Source organism: Zea mays, chromosome 10, assembly GCF_902167145.1.
Source record: "Zea mays cultivar B73 chromosome 10, Zm-B73-REFERENCE-NAM-5.0, whole genome shotgun sequence".
Taxonomy (NCBI): domain Eukaryota; kingdom Viridiplantae; phylum Streptophyta; class Magnoliopsida; order Poales; family Poaceae; genus Zea; species Zea mays.
In genome coordinates, this window is record NC_050105.1 from 151246263 (window position 1) to 151264805 (window position 18543).

General features: G+C 49.0%; 1 protein-coding gene across 1 annotated transcript; it reads left to right on the forward strand.

Moving 5' to 3' along the window:
• The first annotated feature begins 12111 nt into the window (after nt 1-12111).
• Nucleotides 12112-13804, forward strand: LOC100279647 (uncharacterized). The gene has a single exon (NM_001317833.1). It carries the CDS (start codon nt 12295-12297, stop codon nt 13522-13524), a length of 1230 nt encoding a protein of 409 aa, NP_001304762.1. The 5' UTR covers nt 12112-12294; the 3' UTR covers nt 13525-13804.
• Nucleotides 13805-18543: the final 4739 nt, after the last annotated feature.

The following is an 18543-nucleotide window of genomic DNA, read 5'->3' on the forward strand; positions in this document are numbered from 1 at the left end:
GAGCTTCATATAAACTGTAGCGGGTTCTCTGAAGCTAGTGGAACTTTGTAAAGGCCTCGTAGTGGTACCCTGCCTCGCTTCCTTGGTAGAGGTGTATGGGGTCTGATCAACTCCGTGGCAAATAGGTAACATGACTTGTGGGTAAAGATGCGCAACCTCTGCAGAGTGTAAAACTGGTATACTAGCCGTGCTCACGGTCATGGGCGACTCGGACACTCACATGATTAAATTATGGAACTTAAATTCAATTTGTCATTTCATTGCATCTGGGATTATTTTATTATTACTTTTATTTATTATTTCTAAGGTTTGGTATTTACTTACACTTAGTAACTGCTAATAAAATTTTGACCAACATATAAAAGCAATGCTCAGCTTCAGCCTTTATTACATTGATTTGCCTTACACTTCACATGAACTCTCACCTTTGGCGAGTTCATGCCACATTATTCCCCACAACTTGTTGAGCGATGAACATGTGTGAGCCCACTCTTGCTGTCTCACCCCCATAGGAGAAGAACTGGTGGTAGAAGAGGAGCAGTTCTAAGTGGCGTCTCCTAGTCAGCTTTGTGGCGCCAAGGATAGATTTTAGTTCCTGCTATATTCATCTTTTATTTTGTAATACTTCCGCTATGTAATAAGTACTCTGATTATATTGTGACATTTATCTCTATACACTCTGTTATTATATACGTTGTCTTCTTTGGCGCATGTATGAGATGCACCCGACTTTGTTCCTTAAAATCGGGTGTGACACGTCAAGAGCTGCGCCTGGGGCGCTGTCTGCGGCCAGGAAATTGCTGCGTCACCCTCCTAGCTCCACGGCCTCGCTGGGGGCCATGAAGCAGTGGCGTGACGATGTCAACCGTCTGCTCGGCATGGCGCACTCTGGCATAGCCAGGCCTAGGCCTCGGTCATCCTGGCGTCAACATGAGGCATCGGCGTCAGAGCGCTCCCCCTCAGTGAGGGCCGCACCGGCTGAGGACCTGCGGGCGGAGCTCAACCGCAGGTGTGCGGGAGAAGACGCTCCAGTCTCTCTGGAGAGGTCTAATGACCTGCAGGCTGAACTCAACCACAGGCGAGTGGGCGAGGATGCTCGCGTCTCTCTGGAGAGGGCGTGTGAGCGCCAACAGAATGTTGAGGGTCGCAACCTCGACTACGACTTCGCTGCGGTTGCACCGCAGACTCCAACGGGCGCCCGGATCCAGGCGGGTGTCCCATTGGCCGGCGTGGGCTGCACTGCACTGGCGGATCATCTCCGCGCGACAACTTAGCCATCCAAGTTCCGGTCACACCTGCTGGAAAAGTACGACGGTACGTCAAACCCGTCGGAATTCTTGCAGGTGTACGTCACCGCAATTACGGCAGCAGGTGGAGACACCGCTGTAATGGCAACATATTTCCACGTAGCCTTGTCTGGGCCAGCCCGGACTTGGCTCATGAATCTTGCCCCGGGATCGATCTACTCTTGGGAAGAGCTCTGCGCGCGGTTCACAGCGAACTTCGCCAGCGCTTATCAGCAGCATGGCGTGGAGGCCCACCTCCACGCAGTGAGGCAGGAGCCCGGGGAAACTCTCCGAGCGTTTATCTCCCGCTTCACCAAGGTATGAGGCACTATACCTCGTATTTCAGATGCTTCTATCATCACTGCTTTCCGCCAAGGAGTACGTGATGAAAAGATGTTGGAGAAGTTAGCCACGCACGACGTGGAGGCTGTCTCTACACTCTTCGCTCTGGCCGACAAGTGTGCCAGGGCTGCTGAGGGCCGTGCATGGCACTCGGCACCATAGACCGGGGTCGCCCAGACGGGTGGCTCGGGTGCCGTCGCTCAGGACGGCAAAAAGAAGAAGAAGAACCGCGGCCTCGAGAGGCCACCGTCTGCTGCTTTAATCGTCGCAGCTGTGACTGAGGGCCGGAGCGAGCGCAACAAGCGCCCACGGCCGCAGAGGGGTAACAGCGGCTCATGCCCTGTACACCCCAACAGTCGCCACAACGCCGCGGAGTGTCGCGAGATCATCGAGCTCGCGAAGCGCATCAGCGAGCGACGCGAGCAGACTTCCAAGGATGGCTCCCCACCTCGTTGCCGGCCTGGCAAGGAAAGGGTCGACGATGACAAGGTGGCCGCGGGAGAACGGGACCTCGGGTATCAGTCGCCCGAGGGGGTCCTAAAGGATGTTTTCACTGGAGGCTCCGACTCCGGTGACGATAGCTAGTCAAGCTGCCGGGGAGACCCCGTTCTCCTTGGTCTGCGGGGCCGAAGCCTGCCTTCCCCCGGAAATCCTTATGGGCTCCCCATAGTTCCAGTCGTTTGATGAGTCTATGCAGGAACAACTACGCCATGAGGACGTGGAATTCATCGACGAGTGTAGATGGCAAGCGGCGATCCAAAATGCACGATACAACCAGACGCTCAGGCGCTACCACCAACGGTTCATGCATAATAGGGAGCTCGGGGTCGGGGACCTAGTCCTAAGGCGAGTATTGAACCAAGAAGGGCTCCACAAACTCTCCCCCAGTTGGAAAGGACCCTTCAAGGTGACGGAAGTATGCCGACCCGGGTATGTCCGCCTTACCACAACTGAAGGAGTGCCTCTTCCCAACCCCTGGAACATAGAGCATCTCCGTAAGTTCTATCCATAGGAGCAAGTCTGAGGGGTTGGGGTTTCTTCTTTTTGTAACTAGGTTGTGCATACGTGTATGCCAGCCCAGTGAGGTCCGCCCTCATAAGCCCGTCCTGTTGGTCTGCACCCATGCATATCGAGTTATAAAGAAAGGATTTACCCCCTCAGATGTGCTTCTGTGATGGTTTTATTCTGCTACAGTTTCCGGATATTATTTTTTATCTAACCCACCCATACAGTTTCCCACCCTTGCTGGTATGATGACATCCGAATTGGGTAGCCAGGCTTGCAGGTTAGGACCCCTCTACGAAGGCAGGGGGTCCGGCAGCTTGGGGCCAGTTATAAAGAATGGTACTCGTTCCCTGGGGTGGTCCGGAGCTGTGTAGCCGCTTAGCTTGGTTCCGTACCCTAAGCCTACACGCTCTGCCACTCTGTGACAGGTATCCTAGTATTTGGAGCTATAGCCCTATGGGCCCGGCAACCTAGGGTCCGGCTCTAGAGAATGGACGCACGTCTCCTGGGGTGGTCCGGAACTGTGTAGTCGCTTAGCCTGGTTCCGTACCCTAAGCCTGCATGCTCCACCACTCTGCGATGGGTGTCCTAGTATCTGGAGCTGTGATTCAGGGGGTCCGGGCATACGGCTTGGCTTCCCAGGCTCAATCCTGCAGGTCCTGTTGCATGAATGAAAGGATGGCTGATACCAGACGATGGGTCCTATGGGTGTGCTACTAATACTTCCTAGCCAAAGCTGTGTACAGGTCCAGGTTCTAGTCGAGGCTACCTCCTAGGGGCTAGGTCACCAACTCTTCCTTAGGTATGCTGGTATCAAGCCTCGACACATCGAGCCTACATCCCAGGGGGCCAAGTACCAGGAGAGGAGTTGGTAACGCCACACACAGCAAGAACAAATGCCATACAGATAAGAGTTGTTTAATTGATAGTTCCCAAAAGTATCTTACAAAGACAAAAGTTATTACATCCGCCTTCAAGCGGAGCCCTAGCCTCATTTCTACAGGTATGAACTACTCGACATCAGCAGGGTCGTGCTGGAAGCGCGCGGCCGCCGTCTCCACGGTGTCGTGTACGACCTCTCGGGCAGCGTCCCCACGGCGTCTTGCAGACCTGCCGCTCACCCTGAACACGGTGGCGGCCACTAGGAACAGCGGCGCTAGCGACAACTCGGTGCTGCAGCTTGCCAACAACAGTCTCCTCGATGTGTGTGTCAAGGCGAAGGAGCCCTCATCGTTGGAGGTGACATCGAGGCCATTAAAGCCAAAGAGATGGAGGCGCGGCAGCGCATGGCGCTCGGCGGCCTCGTCGCTGAGACGGAGCTGGACCAGTTCATGGAGGCGTATCACGAGGTGCTGGTGAAGTTCAGGGAGGAGCTGACGAGGCCGCTGCAGGAGGCAATGAAGTTCATGCAGAAGATGGAGCCATAGCTCAACTCGCTTTCCATCTCTGGAAGGTCGCTGCGCAACTCCCTTTCATCCGGGCGTTGGCGGAAGAAGTGCCACCCCCACAAACATCTCACAGAGGTGGGCGAAGATGGCCGCTTGGAGGATGGAGTAGGGTGTGAGGTGCTGAAGTTGGAGGTCGAGCTCCTCCAGAAGCAGCAGGAAGAAAGGTGAGATCGGCAGTGCCAACCCGCAGGAGAGGTAGGAGACGAAGAGCACGAGCTCCCATGCGGTGAGATCACCGAGGGGAGAGGCGCCGGGGCGGATCCTTCCGGCGAACGCCGACGCGCCCCATCCGAGCAGGTTGCGCACCAGGTTGAGTGCCACCTCGGACTGGAAGCGCTCGGGATGGACTAGCGAGGCCATGGCGACTACGGCGGCGGAAAGCAGAGGAGCGCAAATGCAAAGGGGTGCGGAGAGCTCGAAGGCGAAAGGGCGCAGCAGTTGGGAGAAAATGTGAAAGCGTAACCGCTGCGCGTAGGGTGAATCCCTTTTCAAGGAAGACTCCCTTGCTCGCGCCCCGAGACGTCGCAGAAAATCTAGCCCGACGCGCATCGAAGCAACCTAGCCTATGAAACGGGGGCCCGGGCCCACAAGTCATACAGTTGGTGTGCGGGTCTCCGGGTGCGAAGAAGGCAAACCGCCGTGCGAGGAGCGAACCGCCGCCCGCGGTAGTGCACCTCTTCATCTTTGCCCAAAACAACGGTCCAGTATCTGACACGGGGGCCCGGGCCCACGAGTCATACTCCTTGGGCGTCGGTTTCTGAGTGCAGAAAGAGCGAACCGTCGCTCGCGCCAGTACCGCGCCTCCTCGGGGCCGCCGCAGAAGACAGAGAAGGTGAATTTTTAAAACCAATGCAGTGGTATCGAGGCGCCTCGCGCGTGGCCCGGCGAAACCATCAGGCGTGGGGGTTGTGGGTCAGTCAGCCGCGGGGACAGACTTGGCAGTTGGCGTGATCGAAGGCGGACTGGCAGTGATTACGTAAGCAAGCACACGGAAGCGGCGCGCCAATCACCAATCAAGCTTTGGCCCCACCTACAGGCTCGTATCCTCTCCTGAGGTGGGCCCGGGGGGGGGCACTTTCGGTACGCTAAACAGGGGTACCCCTTACTACAGTATGAAGGCGCGGTGCCCACGCGGCTATCTTTAGTCGCGTGGTGAACTGCACCCGACCCCATCGCGTGGACGTCTCCGGGGCCGCCACGTGGCCAGAGAAGACGATACACTCCAAGGTATCAACAGTGGGTCCGGGGCCCCATGGGAAAGTGCCGGACCCCTGTGTATACAGACCGGACCTTCGGGCAAGGTCCAGGACCTCCACGGGTGCAAACCGGACCCCTAGGATGGGTTCCGGACCCCCCTGTGTGGGGTCCGGGCCACTCACAGCAGGGTCCCGGGATTCCGGGACAAATAATACCTAGGCCTTAATCAAGGCCAGGCGGGGGTCCGGAGCCGACACGTGTCCGGATCGTACCGTGTACGCCTCTGCTCCCCGCTCAGGCGGAGCCCCGATGCTGCCACGTGGCCTACTGCCCGTGACGTAAGCCAGCGAGCGGAGCCTGACGTAAGGCCTCTGGGCCGCGCGGCCTCTACATTTATTGTGGATAAGGCGCGCCGCCTGCCCCACTGGCAGGTGATGTGTCGCCTCATCATTTAATGAGCCATATCCATTCCACTAGCAGGCGATGTGCCGCCTTAGCATTTAATGTACCATGTCCACTTCGCTGACGGACGGCGACCAGGCCATCTTGCAGGCGGCGTGTCTGTCCATTCCGTTGGTAGGCGGTACGCTAGTGCTGCGGCATACATTATGCTCATCATCACTCGCGCGTTACCGAGGATGCAGCCACGACGTATCAATACTATATGCTCTACGGACATTACGGCGCCTGGAGATTGCCCAGGCGTTGCTCGCATGAGATACTTCTATAGTGTATTCCCTCCATTTTGCCCCTAGGCCCACATGTCGGGGCTCAGCACCCTTGTACGTGCCCCCTTGAGCTATAAAAAGGAGGGCACACGACGTTACAAGACAGATTCACTTACACGCTCTTAGACTCAAGCTCACTCAGACTTTCATACAAGCTCTCAATCTCAATACAACACACAATGGAGTAGGGTATTACGCTCCGGCAGCCTAAACCACTCTAAACCCTTGTGTGTTCTTGTGTTCTTCTCGATTCCATCTAGCAGGCAAAACGCTTAGGCCCCTCCTCATCTTAGGATTTAGGGCGGGTGCGTTCTGCCACCCGGCCGGAGAATTTCCTCTCCGACAGTCTTCATTGTTTTGTTTTCTCTAAGTCCTTTTGCTCATTTCTAGTCAGCTTTTCCAAACTTAGCTTCTAGAATCCCATTTTTTCATTCCTAAACTCTATAGCCACTTTCAAAAGTTCCAAAATGTTCCAAGGGCATCTTAGAACTTATCCAAACACTTGAACCCCCAAAGGTTCCTCTTTTCCAAAATATGCCCTCTTTAACTAAGTTTTGAGCTATAGTTCATATTGCATCTTCCATCTTATTCTTATGAATTTGTAACCATTTACCTAGCAAACTAGTTAGTCCATAATGCTGTTATGGTCGTTAAACACCAAAACAAATATAGAAATGGATTAATTCCCATTTACCTTTCACGAGCCCCATGGATGACGTATGACATAGGAGGTGTTGGGACAAGGAACTACTATCAGGGCCTATTTCCACATTATGAGGGCCTTGAGGCATACCCTACACTCCATGATAATATTCCAGTGGCTAGCATGGTGATAGGTGCTGGACTTTAGGTGGGGCTCTACACCGTAGATTTGTAGGTTGAGATACAACCCTAATGGTCAAAGTTGAAGAGACCATGGTTAGGGCTCGAGAGCATGCATATGGCACATCATAGTCTGATGTAGACTTTTCTAGGTGAGGCTGTACATGTAGAGAAGGGAAGGGTTGACCTTAGCAATGACTATGAACCTAGTGGTATCTTGTCACCATTATTCAACAGTCGTCGCACCGGTGTTCAGTACAACTGGGTTGTGAAGGAGAGCTTGCACTGTGTTCAGAGAATCAACGACATATTTTTGGTGGCAAAGTTGACACACCAATGAGTGTGTCAAGATGAGCTATGTAGGGAGGAACCCTCATGCTTGGAGCTCGCCTCACCCTGGTCACGATACGAGGCTAGAGGAGTGCCACATGCATGTAGAGAGATCACACTGCTCCAAACCCCATGGGTGCAGATGATGCAATTCTACTAGGGAGTTGTGCGTCCCAACGGGGGTACATGTAGAGGCCTAACCTCCAGGGACTAGGCCATACGACCCCATCGAGGCACATCTACCTACCAAAGGTGGTAGTAGAAAAGATCACATGAAGTTCCCACACCTCATGTAGTGTGTCTCATGAACTGAGTTGCTGGAGAAAGTGTCAAAAGAATCTGCTTGGTCACAAATGTGTTGGAGTCACCATAGTCATGATGTAGAGCGAAACACGATAAACTCAAGAGAAAAAAGCACCCACACCCTAGCTAGCACGCTAAATATATGTGATATACAAGCCTAGTGGATTGTGTGATATCCTAGCCTAAGGTGTGCATCTTCGTTTTCGGAAGCCTATCTTAGAATAGCAATCTTGGGATGGGTGACCGACCGGGAAGTTTTCTCGGGTGCGTATGAGTGAGGACAAAGTGCACACAAAAGACTCGTGTTGGTCTGTGGGGATGGTCTATGGTCCTAGAGGGATGCCAGGAGTAAGTACCACCGGTCCGAGAGTGGACGGGGTGTTACAATATAGTTGCATAACAACACCATGTTACAAAGGGTATCGAAAAGAGAGATTTTAGGAGAGAGCGAGGCATAGGTCAACATTCATGCTAAACCTAGAAACAACTGAAGCCATCACGTGGGTAGTTAGAGAGGTTTAGGCCGTAGTGCTCATAACACCCTATTTTATATTGCTACTAATCCATTGATGAACACAAAGGTGAAGATGATTACAAGCTCACACACAACTGAGCATTAAAACCTTCTAGCCTCCTCACCTATTAGTTGTGGTGGGAGTTCTAGACTATTGATTCTAATCCACCTTTATGTGTGCTCTTTGTATATTATCCAAACCCTAGGTATAACCCTAGAATCCTCGGAGGAAGTGAATCAAGAATCCCCTTAAATGTTAATCTGCTCTCCATTTTATAGTGCAAGGGATGAGATAAGTCACATGAACCTTAGATCCAATCAGGGAAGACCTAATTGTCTCGTTCTTATCTTATTCCTGAAGTAAGTCATATGTAGAGCCATGCTTTAATCGTGGCTCAATGTTAGGAACATCCTTCTATAGGCGACTGCCATATCTATCGCAAGGGAAGATATGATATGTCGGATCCATAGGTGTCGTGCCGCTGAGTATGATGTAGTTGGTAAGTGTTGCTGTCTTTTGTACTTTATGGTACACTCGCGTGTGGCTACAAGATTATCAGGTTTGTAATGTCGCACATCACATAGTTAATATGTTGTAACTAAGACTTATCTATTAAGCTAAGTTATTAAATTGAAAAGCTTGAATTCTCTATACACTTTAGGGCGTATGTATTAGGGACGAATTATCGCTCAGCTACAAAAGCGCATCCATCAATAATAACATCGAAAATGAAATCAAACTCTTCTTATCTCTACTATATTAAAGCACCACTTTTCATAGTTCTATAGTTTCCATTGTCGTTGTGCTTCACCATATTTAGATAGTAAACATGATAAAAATTATCCAACATTTAAAGAGTAAAAATGATAAAATTATGTATAAATAGGGATTCAAACAATGGTTGGTGGCTTTAAACCCACATTTATACCACTAGCTAATAGAACACATATGTCTTTTAGCCCGTTTGGATGTTGATATTGGAGCACTGAATTGAGAATTGGAACTAGCTTTCCTAAATTCTGTTGTTTGGTTGTACGCAGAACTAAGATTTGGAACGAGAGACCCAATTCTCTGGAATTGTAACTAGAAATTCCCTCTCTCAATACCGAGCGTCACCCCTCTGTATTGCGTGGAATTATACCACACAATTCCAAACTCCAATTCAGTGACATCCAAACAATAGAATTGGAATTACATCTTATTTCAATACCATGACTGATTTGATATTAAACCTAATTCAATTCTATGTCCTCCAATATCGACATCTAAACATAGTAGTGTTTTATATTATATAAATGCTAAGTATAAATGAAAACCATAGCAACGTACAGACAGACACCTTGTTATACTATATAATATAATGGTTCTATTGGCATCGATCTGGACGCCAATCACTGGGGGTGTATCGGCTAACGGTGCCCTCTACGGCGGCGCGGACGGTCCGCGACTCTGGGCCAGACGATTCTTGACCTGGGCGCAGGAGCAATGCCTTCCCTGTGTCGCACCGGACGGCTGCGCTCTCGGCCGGACGGGTCCGCAATGGCGCCGGGTTGTCTTCCCACAATATTTGTTTCTACGGATTGCAGCAGCCGCAGCTGCCAGCCGAGAAGCCGAACAGGCTCGTCCCTTGAGGGAGAGATCTTAGAGTGCTCCGGGTCGATAGGTCGTTTAGGGCGTCCCCAAACAATGTGGAGTTACTTAGTAATTAAGAGACAGTCGAGGTAGTGTATCCTTAATGTATAACTAGGTCTTGCCCCTGAGAGGGGTAAGATCGTAGGGTCGCCTTGGGGACGACAGACCAACAAGATGAATCTAGACGACGTAGAGTCGAATAAAGGTGTAAGTGGATATAAGGAAGGCTACAACTAAGGCTAGTCTACATCTATTCTTAGAGCAGGAATGATAAAAGAATGATAAATAAAGTAATATGTCCGGGGTTCTTAATCGGCCGTACCCCTTCATATATTTATTAGCGGGGTTTGGACATGTTCTTAGGTGGTAGTTAATAAATCTTACGTGATTAGATGGATAACTATATCTATACTATACTTAAAGCACCAGTTTCAACGGTTGTCCCGCGTCATTTTTTTACAAATAACCCCTCACAGCTATTTCAAATTAATCCGCTGCACGTCTATAGATGGCCAAACGGCGGCCCGGCACGGGCCAGACGCCCGCGGGCCACAACTCTGGCCCATGCACGTCATGCCGGCCTGCTGACTGTGCCGGGCTAACCCGTTAGCCCGTCGACCCATTTGATTAAATCATCATAAAATATTAAAAACGGTGTAGGAGGTGGGGTTTGAACCCATGCCCTGATGAAAGAAGGGCGGGAGACACTGGGTAAAGTTGTCTAACCAGTAGAACATCATGCTCAGATGTTTTTAATATTGAATATAAATTATATATATGTATATACGTTTTTTGTAAAGTAAAAATATATAATCGTGTCGGACCGGACCAGCACTACAAGCTGATGCTACAGCCCAATCACGACACGAAGTTCTTGGCTCTTGCAAGCATTAGGTCGTTTCTGAGACCACATTGACGCAATGGACTCCATGATGTTTGAGGTTGCTGAATTGGATGGAGCAACAATGATTTGTCACACTAACAGTAAAATAAAAGGTTATTTGTTGGTTTTAAATATTAGTAATTGCTACGAAGTAGCATAATTTATATGGAGCACATCCAGTTTTTATTGATGCCTGACTTTAGCATTCATTCCATATTTTGATTTATCTTTTTATAAGTTTGAGTTCAGTGACTTATTTTAGAAACTTGAGCTCACAAACTTTCTCTTATTTAGTCTTTGTATGGTGGAATTATGTCATTTTATAATCTCCGTTCGTTCAGTCAGTCACTGTGAACTCTCTTCTAATCGCTCACTTCATTGATCTTGTTGTACCAAGACATATTGGATGGAGTAAATAATAACATCAGTTAGCCAAATCAAAAAAATTATACGGAGAGCGGAGACAATCAATAAAAAATTTTGAGTTTTTTGGTGGATAGTTTACATGGATATTGTTGTAAACCATCGCAACGCACGGGCAACCGACTAGTATAAAATAAAGATAATCAACTGAGTTAATTTGATGCAAACCGAGACTAGAGCCGGATCGTCGTTCAACACGAGTGATTAGGAGAAATTTTGGATGCCATATCTGCAATCAAAGGAATGGGCTATAAATAGAGATGGCAATGGGTACCCGAAACCCGAAACCCGACGGGTTTTTACCCCATTAGGGTACGGGTTTGGGTCAATTTTCATACCCATGGGTTTGTTAACGGGCATAAATCTATACCCGACGGGTTTATGGGTACGGGTTTGTTCTTATAGTACCCAAACCCGCGAACCCGTGGGTTTTTTAAACCCCACCAAACCTAGTGCATATTGTCATTTTATTTTATAAACGAACAACAAACTTGTTATTCCTTATTTACTTACTAATTTTTATCAAATGGTGAATGTATAAGTAGTCGGTGAGAGTGTTGCTTGCTTGCTATTATAGTTTTTACTAGTGTTATATATGTGGTGGATGGATAACTTAGTGCAAGGTCACTTAATTATACAACTTATTATTTGTATTCCATTCTCTCTACTAATAATTTTTATACCAAATCATGAACTCGTTATTCATCACATAAATTTTGGACCATGATCTCATTAATCATTATGATACTTATTGATTATAGGAAGAACAAGCATATTGGAGATAAAACTCGTGGGTACCCGCTAACCCGATGGGTACGGGTTTGGGCAAAATCTCAAACCCGTCATGGGTACGGGTTTTTTAATGGGCATAAATATTTTTCACGGGTACGGGTTTGGGACGGCAAAACCCAGCGGGTTTGTACCCGTTGCCATCTCTAGCTATAAAGTAGTAGCAGGTAGAACGGAGGTCAAATTATTATGGAATGGAAGATTAGAGGGCAGGCCGGCAGGGATACAGGCGTAGCCAGGGTGGAGCCAGCAATTAGCTGCCTCGGTTTGAGAGGGTAGGAGCAGACAGCCTGACAGACAAACCTCCGGCTGTCCCAATCCATTTCGCTACCCGTCCCCCGTGTCCCAAAGACCCCTCTCTTCGGTCACGAGGCAGCCGAGAGCGCACTTGCATAGCGGTAGCGGCGTGCCGTGTCGTGTCCTCTCGTCTCGTCTCGTCTCGTCTGCAGTAGCAGTCTCCGCATCCGCTCCCTCCTCCTCCTCCGTCGATTTGGATTCGCAGCGGCGGCGGCGGCCAATCAAAGCAATCATCACCCAGTCGCCCAGCCCAACAGACGCTCCAGTCCCCAGCCCTCCCACCCGCATCGATCGATGCGAGGCACAATGCCGGCCACCGACTCCTCCTCCTCGTCGTCGCCGGCGGCGGCGCCGCTGTCCTCCATCGGCCGCTCCATCCGCTCGCTCCGCCGTGACCAGAACCAGATCCACTCCTTCCCGCCGCCGCCAGACGCCACAGACGCCTTCCAGCGCCGCGCCGCCCAACTCCTGGCCGACCTCCCGGCAGCCGACGACGTCCTCTCCCTCGCCTGGACGCGCCGCCTCCTCGAATCCTTCCTCCTCTGCCTCGAGGAGTTCCGCGCCCTGCTCTTCGGCTCCGGGGACTCGCCCGCCGCGCGGCCCCCGCTCGACCGCCTCGTCGCCGACTTCTCCGACCGCGCCGTCAAGGCGCTCGACCTCTGCAACGCCGTCCGCGACGGCCTCGACCTCGTCCGCCAGTGGCGCAAGCACCTCGCCATCGCCGCAGCCGTCCTCGCCTCGTCCTCTGATTCCTCCTCGCCGCTCGGGGAGGCCCAGATCCGCCGCGCCCGCAAGGCGCTCACCGACCTCACCATCCTCATGCTCGACGACAGGGACGGCGGGGGCGTCGTCGGCCAGCGCAACCGATCCTTCGGCCGCGCCAACGAGAAGCCCCCTCGCCACCACCGCCGGAGCAGCAGCGGCGGGAGCTCCGGCTCCGGCTCCGGCTCCCACCTCAGGTCCCTCTCCTGGAGCGTGTCCCGGGCCTGGTCTGCCGCGCGCCAGCTGCAGGCCATCGGGGGAGGACTCCCCGTGCCCCGCCCGCACGACAACGCTGCCACGGGAGGCCTCGCCTCCGCCGTCTACACCATGGGCGCCGTCCTCTTCATCGTCGCCTTCGCGCTCGTCGCCGCAATCCCGTGCCAGGACCGCGGCCTCCACGCGCATTTCTCCGTCATCAGGAACCTCCCCTGCTCGGCCCCCATCACAACGCTCTACGAGCGCATCCTCGACGAGTCCAAGAAGAAGGACCGCAAGAACTCGTGCGGCCTGCTCAAGGAGATCCACCAGATTGAGCTCTGCTCCAGGCACCTCATGGAGATCACTGACGCCGCCGACTTCCCGTTGCGCGAGGACAAGGACGCCGTCTTGCGGGAGGCCGCGCAGGACCTAGTGCACCTGTGCGAATCCATCAAGGAAGGGCTCGACCCGCTCGAGCGCCAGGTCAGAGAGATGTTCCACAGGATTGTGCGCACCCGCACAGAAATCCTTGACTGCTTGAGTAAGCCACATGGCACCGGGTGATGGGATACAGGAGATTGCCAGCCCGTTTGCTTGCTGTGATGCCCCTTAACCAAACATTCTTGTGAAATGCAGCAGCGGTGTTCAGATGAGGTAGCCTTTTCTCTGCATAAGTTAGCAACTACTGCATCATACAAATGCGTCTTCATAGAGGCTTGTCCTTCTGTTTTATATAAATTGGTTTGTTTATTATTTTTATTTCATTTTCTCATCTGTGTAGATTGTGAATCCATACTTGGCAGTGCTTCGTAGTAATGGTCTAATACTATTTGTTCCATTCTTTTCATCTGGTTTGATGTGGTAGTGATTAGTTAATGTTTATATGGTTAGCATCTGTGCCAACACAGAAACGAAGCAGGCTTAGTGCCCGTTCGTTTATCTCAGATTGAGACCAGGAACTATTTGAGCTAATCATACCATTCCAGAGTAAACGAACAGGGCCTTATGGTGCTATGATAAGGTGAGAGTGTTGAGAGGTGATGCTTTTGACACCACCACCATTTTTTTGGTACCCAAAGATTAGCGAATGTACATAGTCTGATCACAAAGGAGATGACGCTTCATTGATCACTCAACGTGAACTTATGTTGGCTTAGTCCATTGCAGTGCTGATTCGTTCTCTCATCCTGTTTTTGCGTGTTTAGACTTTGTGTAGGCAAATGGACAGAAACAACTGACGTAGTTAATTTCTTTGTCAATGAACTGATTTGGGTGAGTGGAACCTTTGATCCTGTATTTTAATCTGGTAGTATCTTTGATATGTGTTCTGTCCTTGTACACAGACTATACTTAAAAAGAGATATACAGAAGTACTGTTGCATTTCAGAGTGCTTAGTGAAACTGGTAGGTTTGTCATTGAGCTGCACATCACATCCTGTATGAAACTTTGCTAGCTGTAGAGAACTTGGGTGGTCAGCTAAGAGCATCTCCAATAGTTCCCAGAAAATTAGTTGGTAAACCACTGAGTTTTAGAAGTGGCTAAAAAAAAGCAATGAGAGTATGTTTGTTGGTTTCCTGGTGAATCACTGAGTTTTAGAAGTGGCTAAAAAACGATGACAGTATGTTTAGTGGTTTCCTTCTAAAATATAGAAAACAATTTTGTATCAGGAGTCATGAACTATTTCTAAATTACTCCAAACCATTTTTATACTTTGTTTCTCTCTCTTATACATTATACATTTGCATTAGGAACCCTGTCTTACTCTTTCTTCTTATCACATTCTTTCACCTCTAGATTGACACATCGACACTTGAGCTCATATTTCTGCACAGTTAGATCGATTTTCCCGATAGCGGAAAGATTAAGAGTTCAGATAGAAACTTGTTGGAGAACAGTTTTTTTCTCTCTTCAAATCTTGCTAAACAAATCTAGATTGGGGGTTGGTTGTGGTAACTCTTGGAGGTGCTCCAACATGTGTGATGGGGTTGTTTAGATGGAGTTGTGATTTGTATTGTTGCCACAATACTTCAGTTTGTTACATGACATTTGATTGCCCTTGAGCTGAGTCAACTCTGCATAAAGCCTTGTGCAGTTGAAATATTCAACGGTTGTTAGTGGAATTCTTGAGAGAAATGGGGTCATGTGAGCTGGTCAATGTGCATGTTTTTTGTATGGACCTTTTCTTTTCTGTACTAACCTTCTGGTGCAGCCTGCAAGTTGGATGTTTCTTGGTCAATGGACAAGATTATTTTTGTTCTAATTTATTATTATTATTTTTTGGTTCCTGTGGTTGTGGTTCCCTGGCTCTAGCAGCCTCCATGCGCTGCCAAAAGTTTGATTTGAGAATCTAATAATTCCATGTCACTGCTGCTGAAATTCGTTCTCTGCACCTGTACATTTATTTATTTTAGTTTCAGAGGAAAGGCAGGTTGGAACAGAGGGAAGAATCCCCGGACCTGAATATGGAAGTGAAATCACATGAGGTGAGTAAATAGGTCTGTAAAAAATTAACTCAAAGCAGCGAATAATATAGGCATGATACTGCCACACTTACACGTAACACAGAGAACTCAACAGTAACATACCTAGAAGCTAATCTTATAGATGGTCAGTGGCGAGTCAACGAAGTAAATGTATTTACAAATAAGCACAATCAAATAAATAAGCAAAAATCAAGTATTATAATTCAAAAGGTACGAGGCAAGACATTCAATTTATCTTGTGATTCAACTCATTGGCGAGGCGTTTTATGTTCACGTTGTTGAGGAAACCACGAATGTTCTGGGTCTCTTCCAACCTTATTTTCTTCAGTCCAATAGTGAGACTGAACATGAGTGTCTCACTAATTTTTGGTATATGCAAACCTTTTTGTGGTTCACCACGAACGATGCCTAGCCTAGCTATCTAGTAGTCTTCACCTCCCAAGGTAACAAATGCACAACCAAGGTTCACAAAGCTCAACTACAACTAGTGCTCAAGGTTTGGCTTGCTCTCTGATTCTTAGGATATGTTTGGTTCACTGGCTAACTTGCCACACTTGCCTCACTTTTCTGCTTAAGATAGTTCTTCAATTCGTATGACTAACCTCAGGCAAAGTGTGACACAGTTAGCCATGAACCAAATATGCCCTTAATCTCTCAACCCAACACTTCCACACTAATTACTCATTGCCACAGAGAGTGGAGTTGGAGAGAGCTTCTCAAGGCTTTGAAATGTGTTAGGAATGATCAGGGCATCAATATCTCGTCCATGGACCATGGGATGAGGATATTTACTCTCACTCCTAAAACTAACCATTGGAAGTCAAAATAGTTGTTATGACCTTTAGATTGCGACAATTCTCCAACTGTGGCACTACCGCACCACAACATTGCCACGTAAATTCGTGGCACTTCTGCAGCTTGAAAGCGCCACACTTTCCACCTTAGGAAAAATGTCATACCCTAGGCTCTGAACTCTGATTTTGACGATCTTAGATTTTTTTCGGAAAGCTTGAGAGTTATCGAGGAGGGCCCTTGGGCAGGAGAGGAAGACGCAAATATCATGTGGAGGAAGATGGCGACATGCATCCGAAAGATAGCTTCAGAAGAGTTTGGGTTGAGTCAAGGGAACAGAAGGGAAGTTAAAGACACTTGGTGGTGGAACGAAGATGTCCAAAAGGCTATCAAGGAGAAGAAAGATTGCTACAAACGCTTACATCATGACAAGTGTGCAGAAAACATAGAGAAGTACAGGATAGCGAAGAAGTCTGCAAAGCGAGCGGTTAGTAGAGCCCGGGGTCAAGCCTATGACGACCTTTATCAACGGCTGGACACAAAGCAGGGAGAAAAGGATATCTATAGGATGGCCAAGATTCGTGAAAGGAAGACAAGGGATGTCAACCAAGTCAAATGCATCAAGGACGAAGCAAACCAACTATTAGTGAAGAGTGAAGAGATCAAGAACAGATGGAAGGAGTACTTCAACAAATTGTTCAATGGAGGGAATGAGAGTGCTACAATAGAATTGGACGAACCATTCGATGACAACAACAGGGGTTTTGTACGAAGGATACAAGAATATGAAGTTAAGGAGGCGCTAAAAAGGATGAAGGTAGGAAAGGCGATGGGCCCTGATGGTATCCCTATCGAGGTATGGAGATGTCTTGGAGACATAGCGATAGTATGGCTGACTAAGCTTTTCAACACCATCTTTCGGGCAAACAGAATGCCCGACGAGTGGCGGCGGAGTACATTAGTACCAATCTTCAAGAACAAAGGAGATGTTCAAAGTTGTACTAATTACCGTGGAATTAAGCTCATGAGCCATACAATGAAGCTATGGGAGAGAGTCATTGAACACCGCCTGCGAAAGATGACGAGCGTGACCCAAAATCAGTTTGGTTTCATGCCCGGGAGATCAACTATGGAGGCCATTTTCTTACTAAGACAACTTATGGAGAGATTCAGAGAACAAAAGAAAGACCTGCATATGGTCTTCATAGACTTGGAGAAGGCTTATGACAAAGTACCTAGGAGTGTAATGTGGTGGGCCTTGGAAAAACACAAAGTAGCAACAAAGTACATTAATCTTATTAAAGATATGTACACTAATGTTGTGACAAGTGTCCGAACAAGTGATGGAGACACCGATGACTTTCCAATTAACATAGGACTACATCAAGGGTCGGCTTTGAGCCCTTATCTTTTCGCTTTGGTGATAGATGAGGTCACAAGGGACATACAAGGAGTTTTACCGTGGTGTATGCTTTTTGCCGATGATGTGGTACTTATTGAGGAGAGTAGGAGTGGTGTTTCTCAAAAGTTGGAATTGTGGAGGCAGACGCTGGAAGCAAAAGGTTTTAGGCTTAGTAGGTCTAAAACAGAGTATATGAAGTGTGATTTCAGTGCCATGGGGTATGAGGATGGCGATGTTAGTCTTGATGGGCAAGTGGTACCCAAGAAAGACACTTTTCGTTACTTAGGATCAATGCTTCAAAAGGAGGGAGACATCGATGAGGATGTCAGTCATAGAATTAAAGCCGGATGGTTGAAGTGGCGACAAGCTGCGGGTGTCTTATGCGACCACCGGGTGCCACGCAAACTAAAAGGCAAATTCTACAGGACAGCAATCCGGCCGGCTATGTTGTATGGAGCAGAATGTTGGCCCACTAAAAGACGACATGTCCAACAACTAAGTGTGGCAGAGATGCGTATGTTGCGCTGGATAGGTGGCCACACAAGGAGAGATCGAGTCCGGAATGATGATATACGAGAGAGAGTAGGAGTGGCGCCAATTGAGGAGAAGCTTATGCAACATCGCTTGAGATGGTTTGGACATATCCAACGAAGACCTGAAGAGGCACCAGTGCATATCGGAATAATTAGGCGTCCCGAAAATGTGAAGAGAGGTAGAGGTCGACCAACTTTGACGTGGACAGAGGCTGTGAAGAGAGACCTGAAGGAGTGGAATATTGACAAAGAGCTCGCCGCAGATAGGAAGGGGTGGAAGTGTGCAATTCACGTGCCAGAACCCTGATTGATAGTTTCGCTTTTCCTCCTTAATCGTTTGACCTTTTCTTGTGTCCATTTTAGATCTTGCTG

Excerpts from the sequence above, each read along its gene's own strand:
- LOC100279647 (NM_001317833.1), top strand. The coding sequence starts at position 12,295 with ATGCGAGGCACAATGCCGGCCACCGACTCCTCCTCCTCGTCGTCGCCG.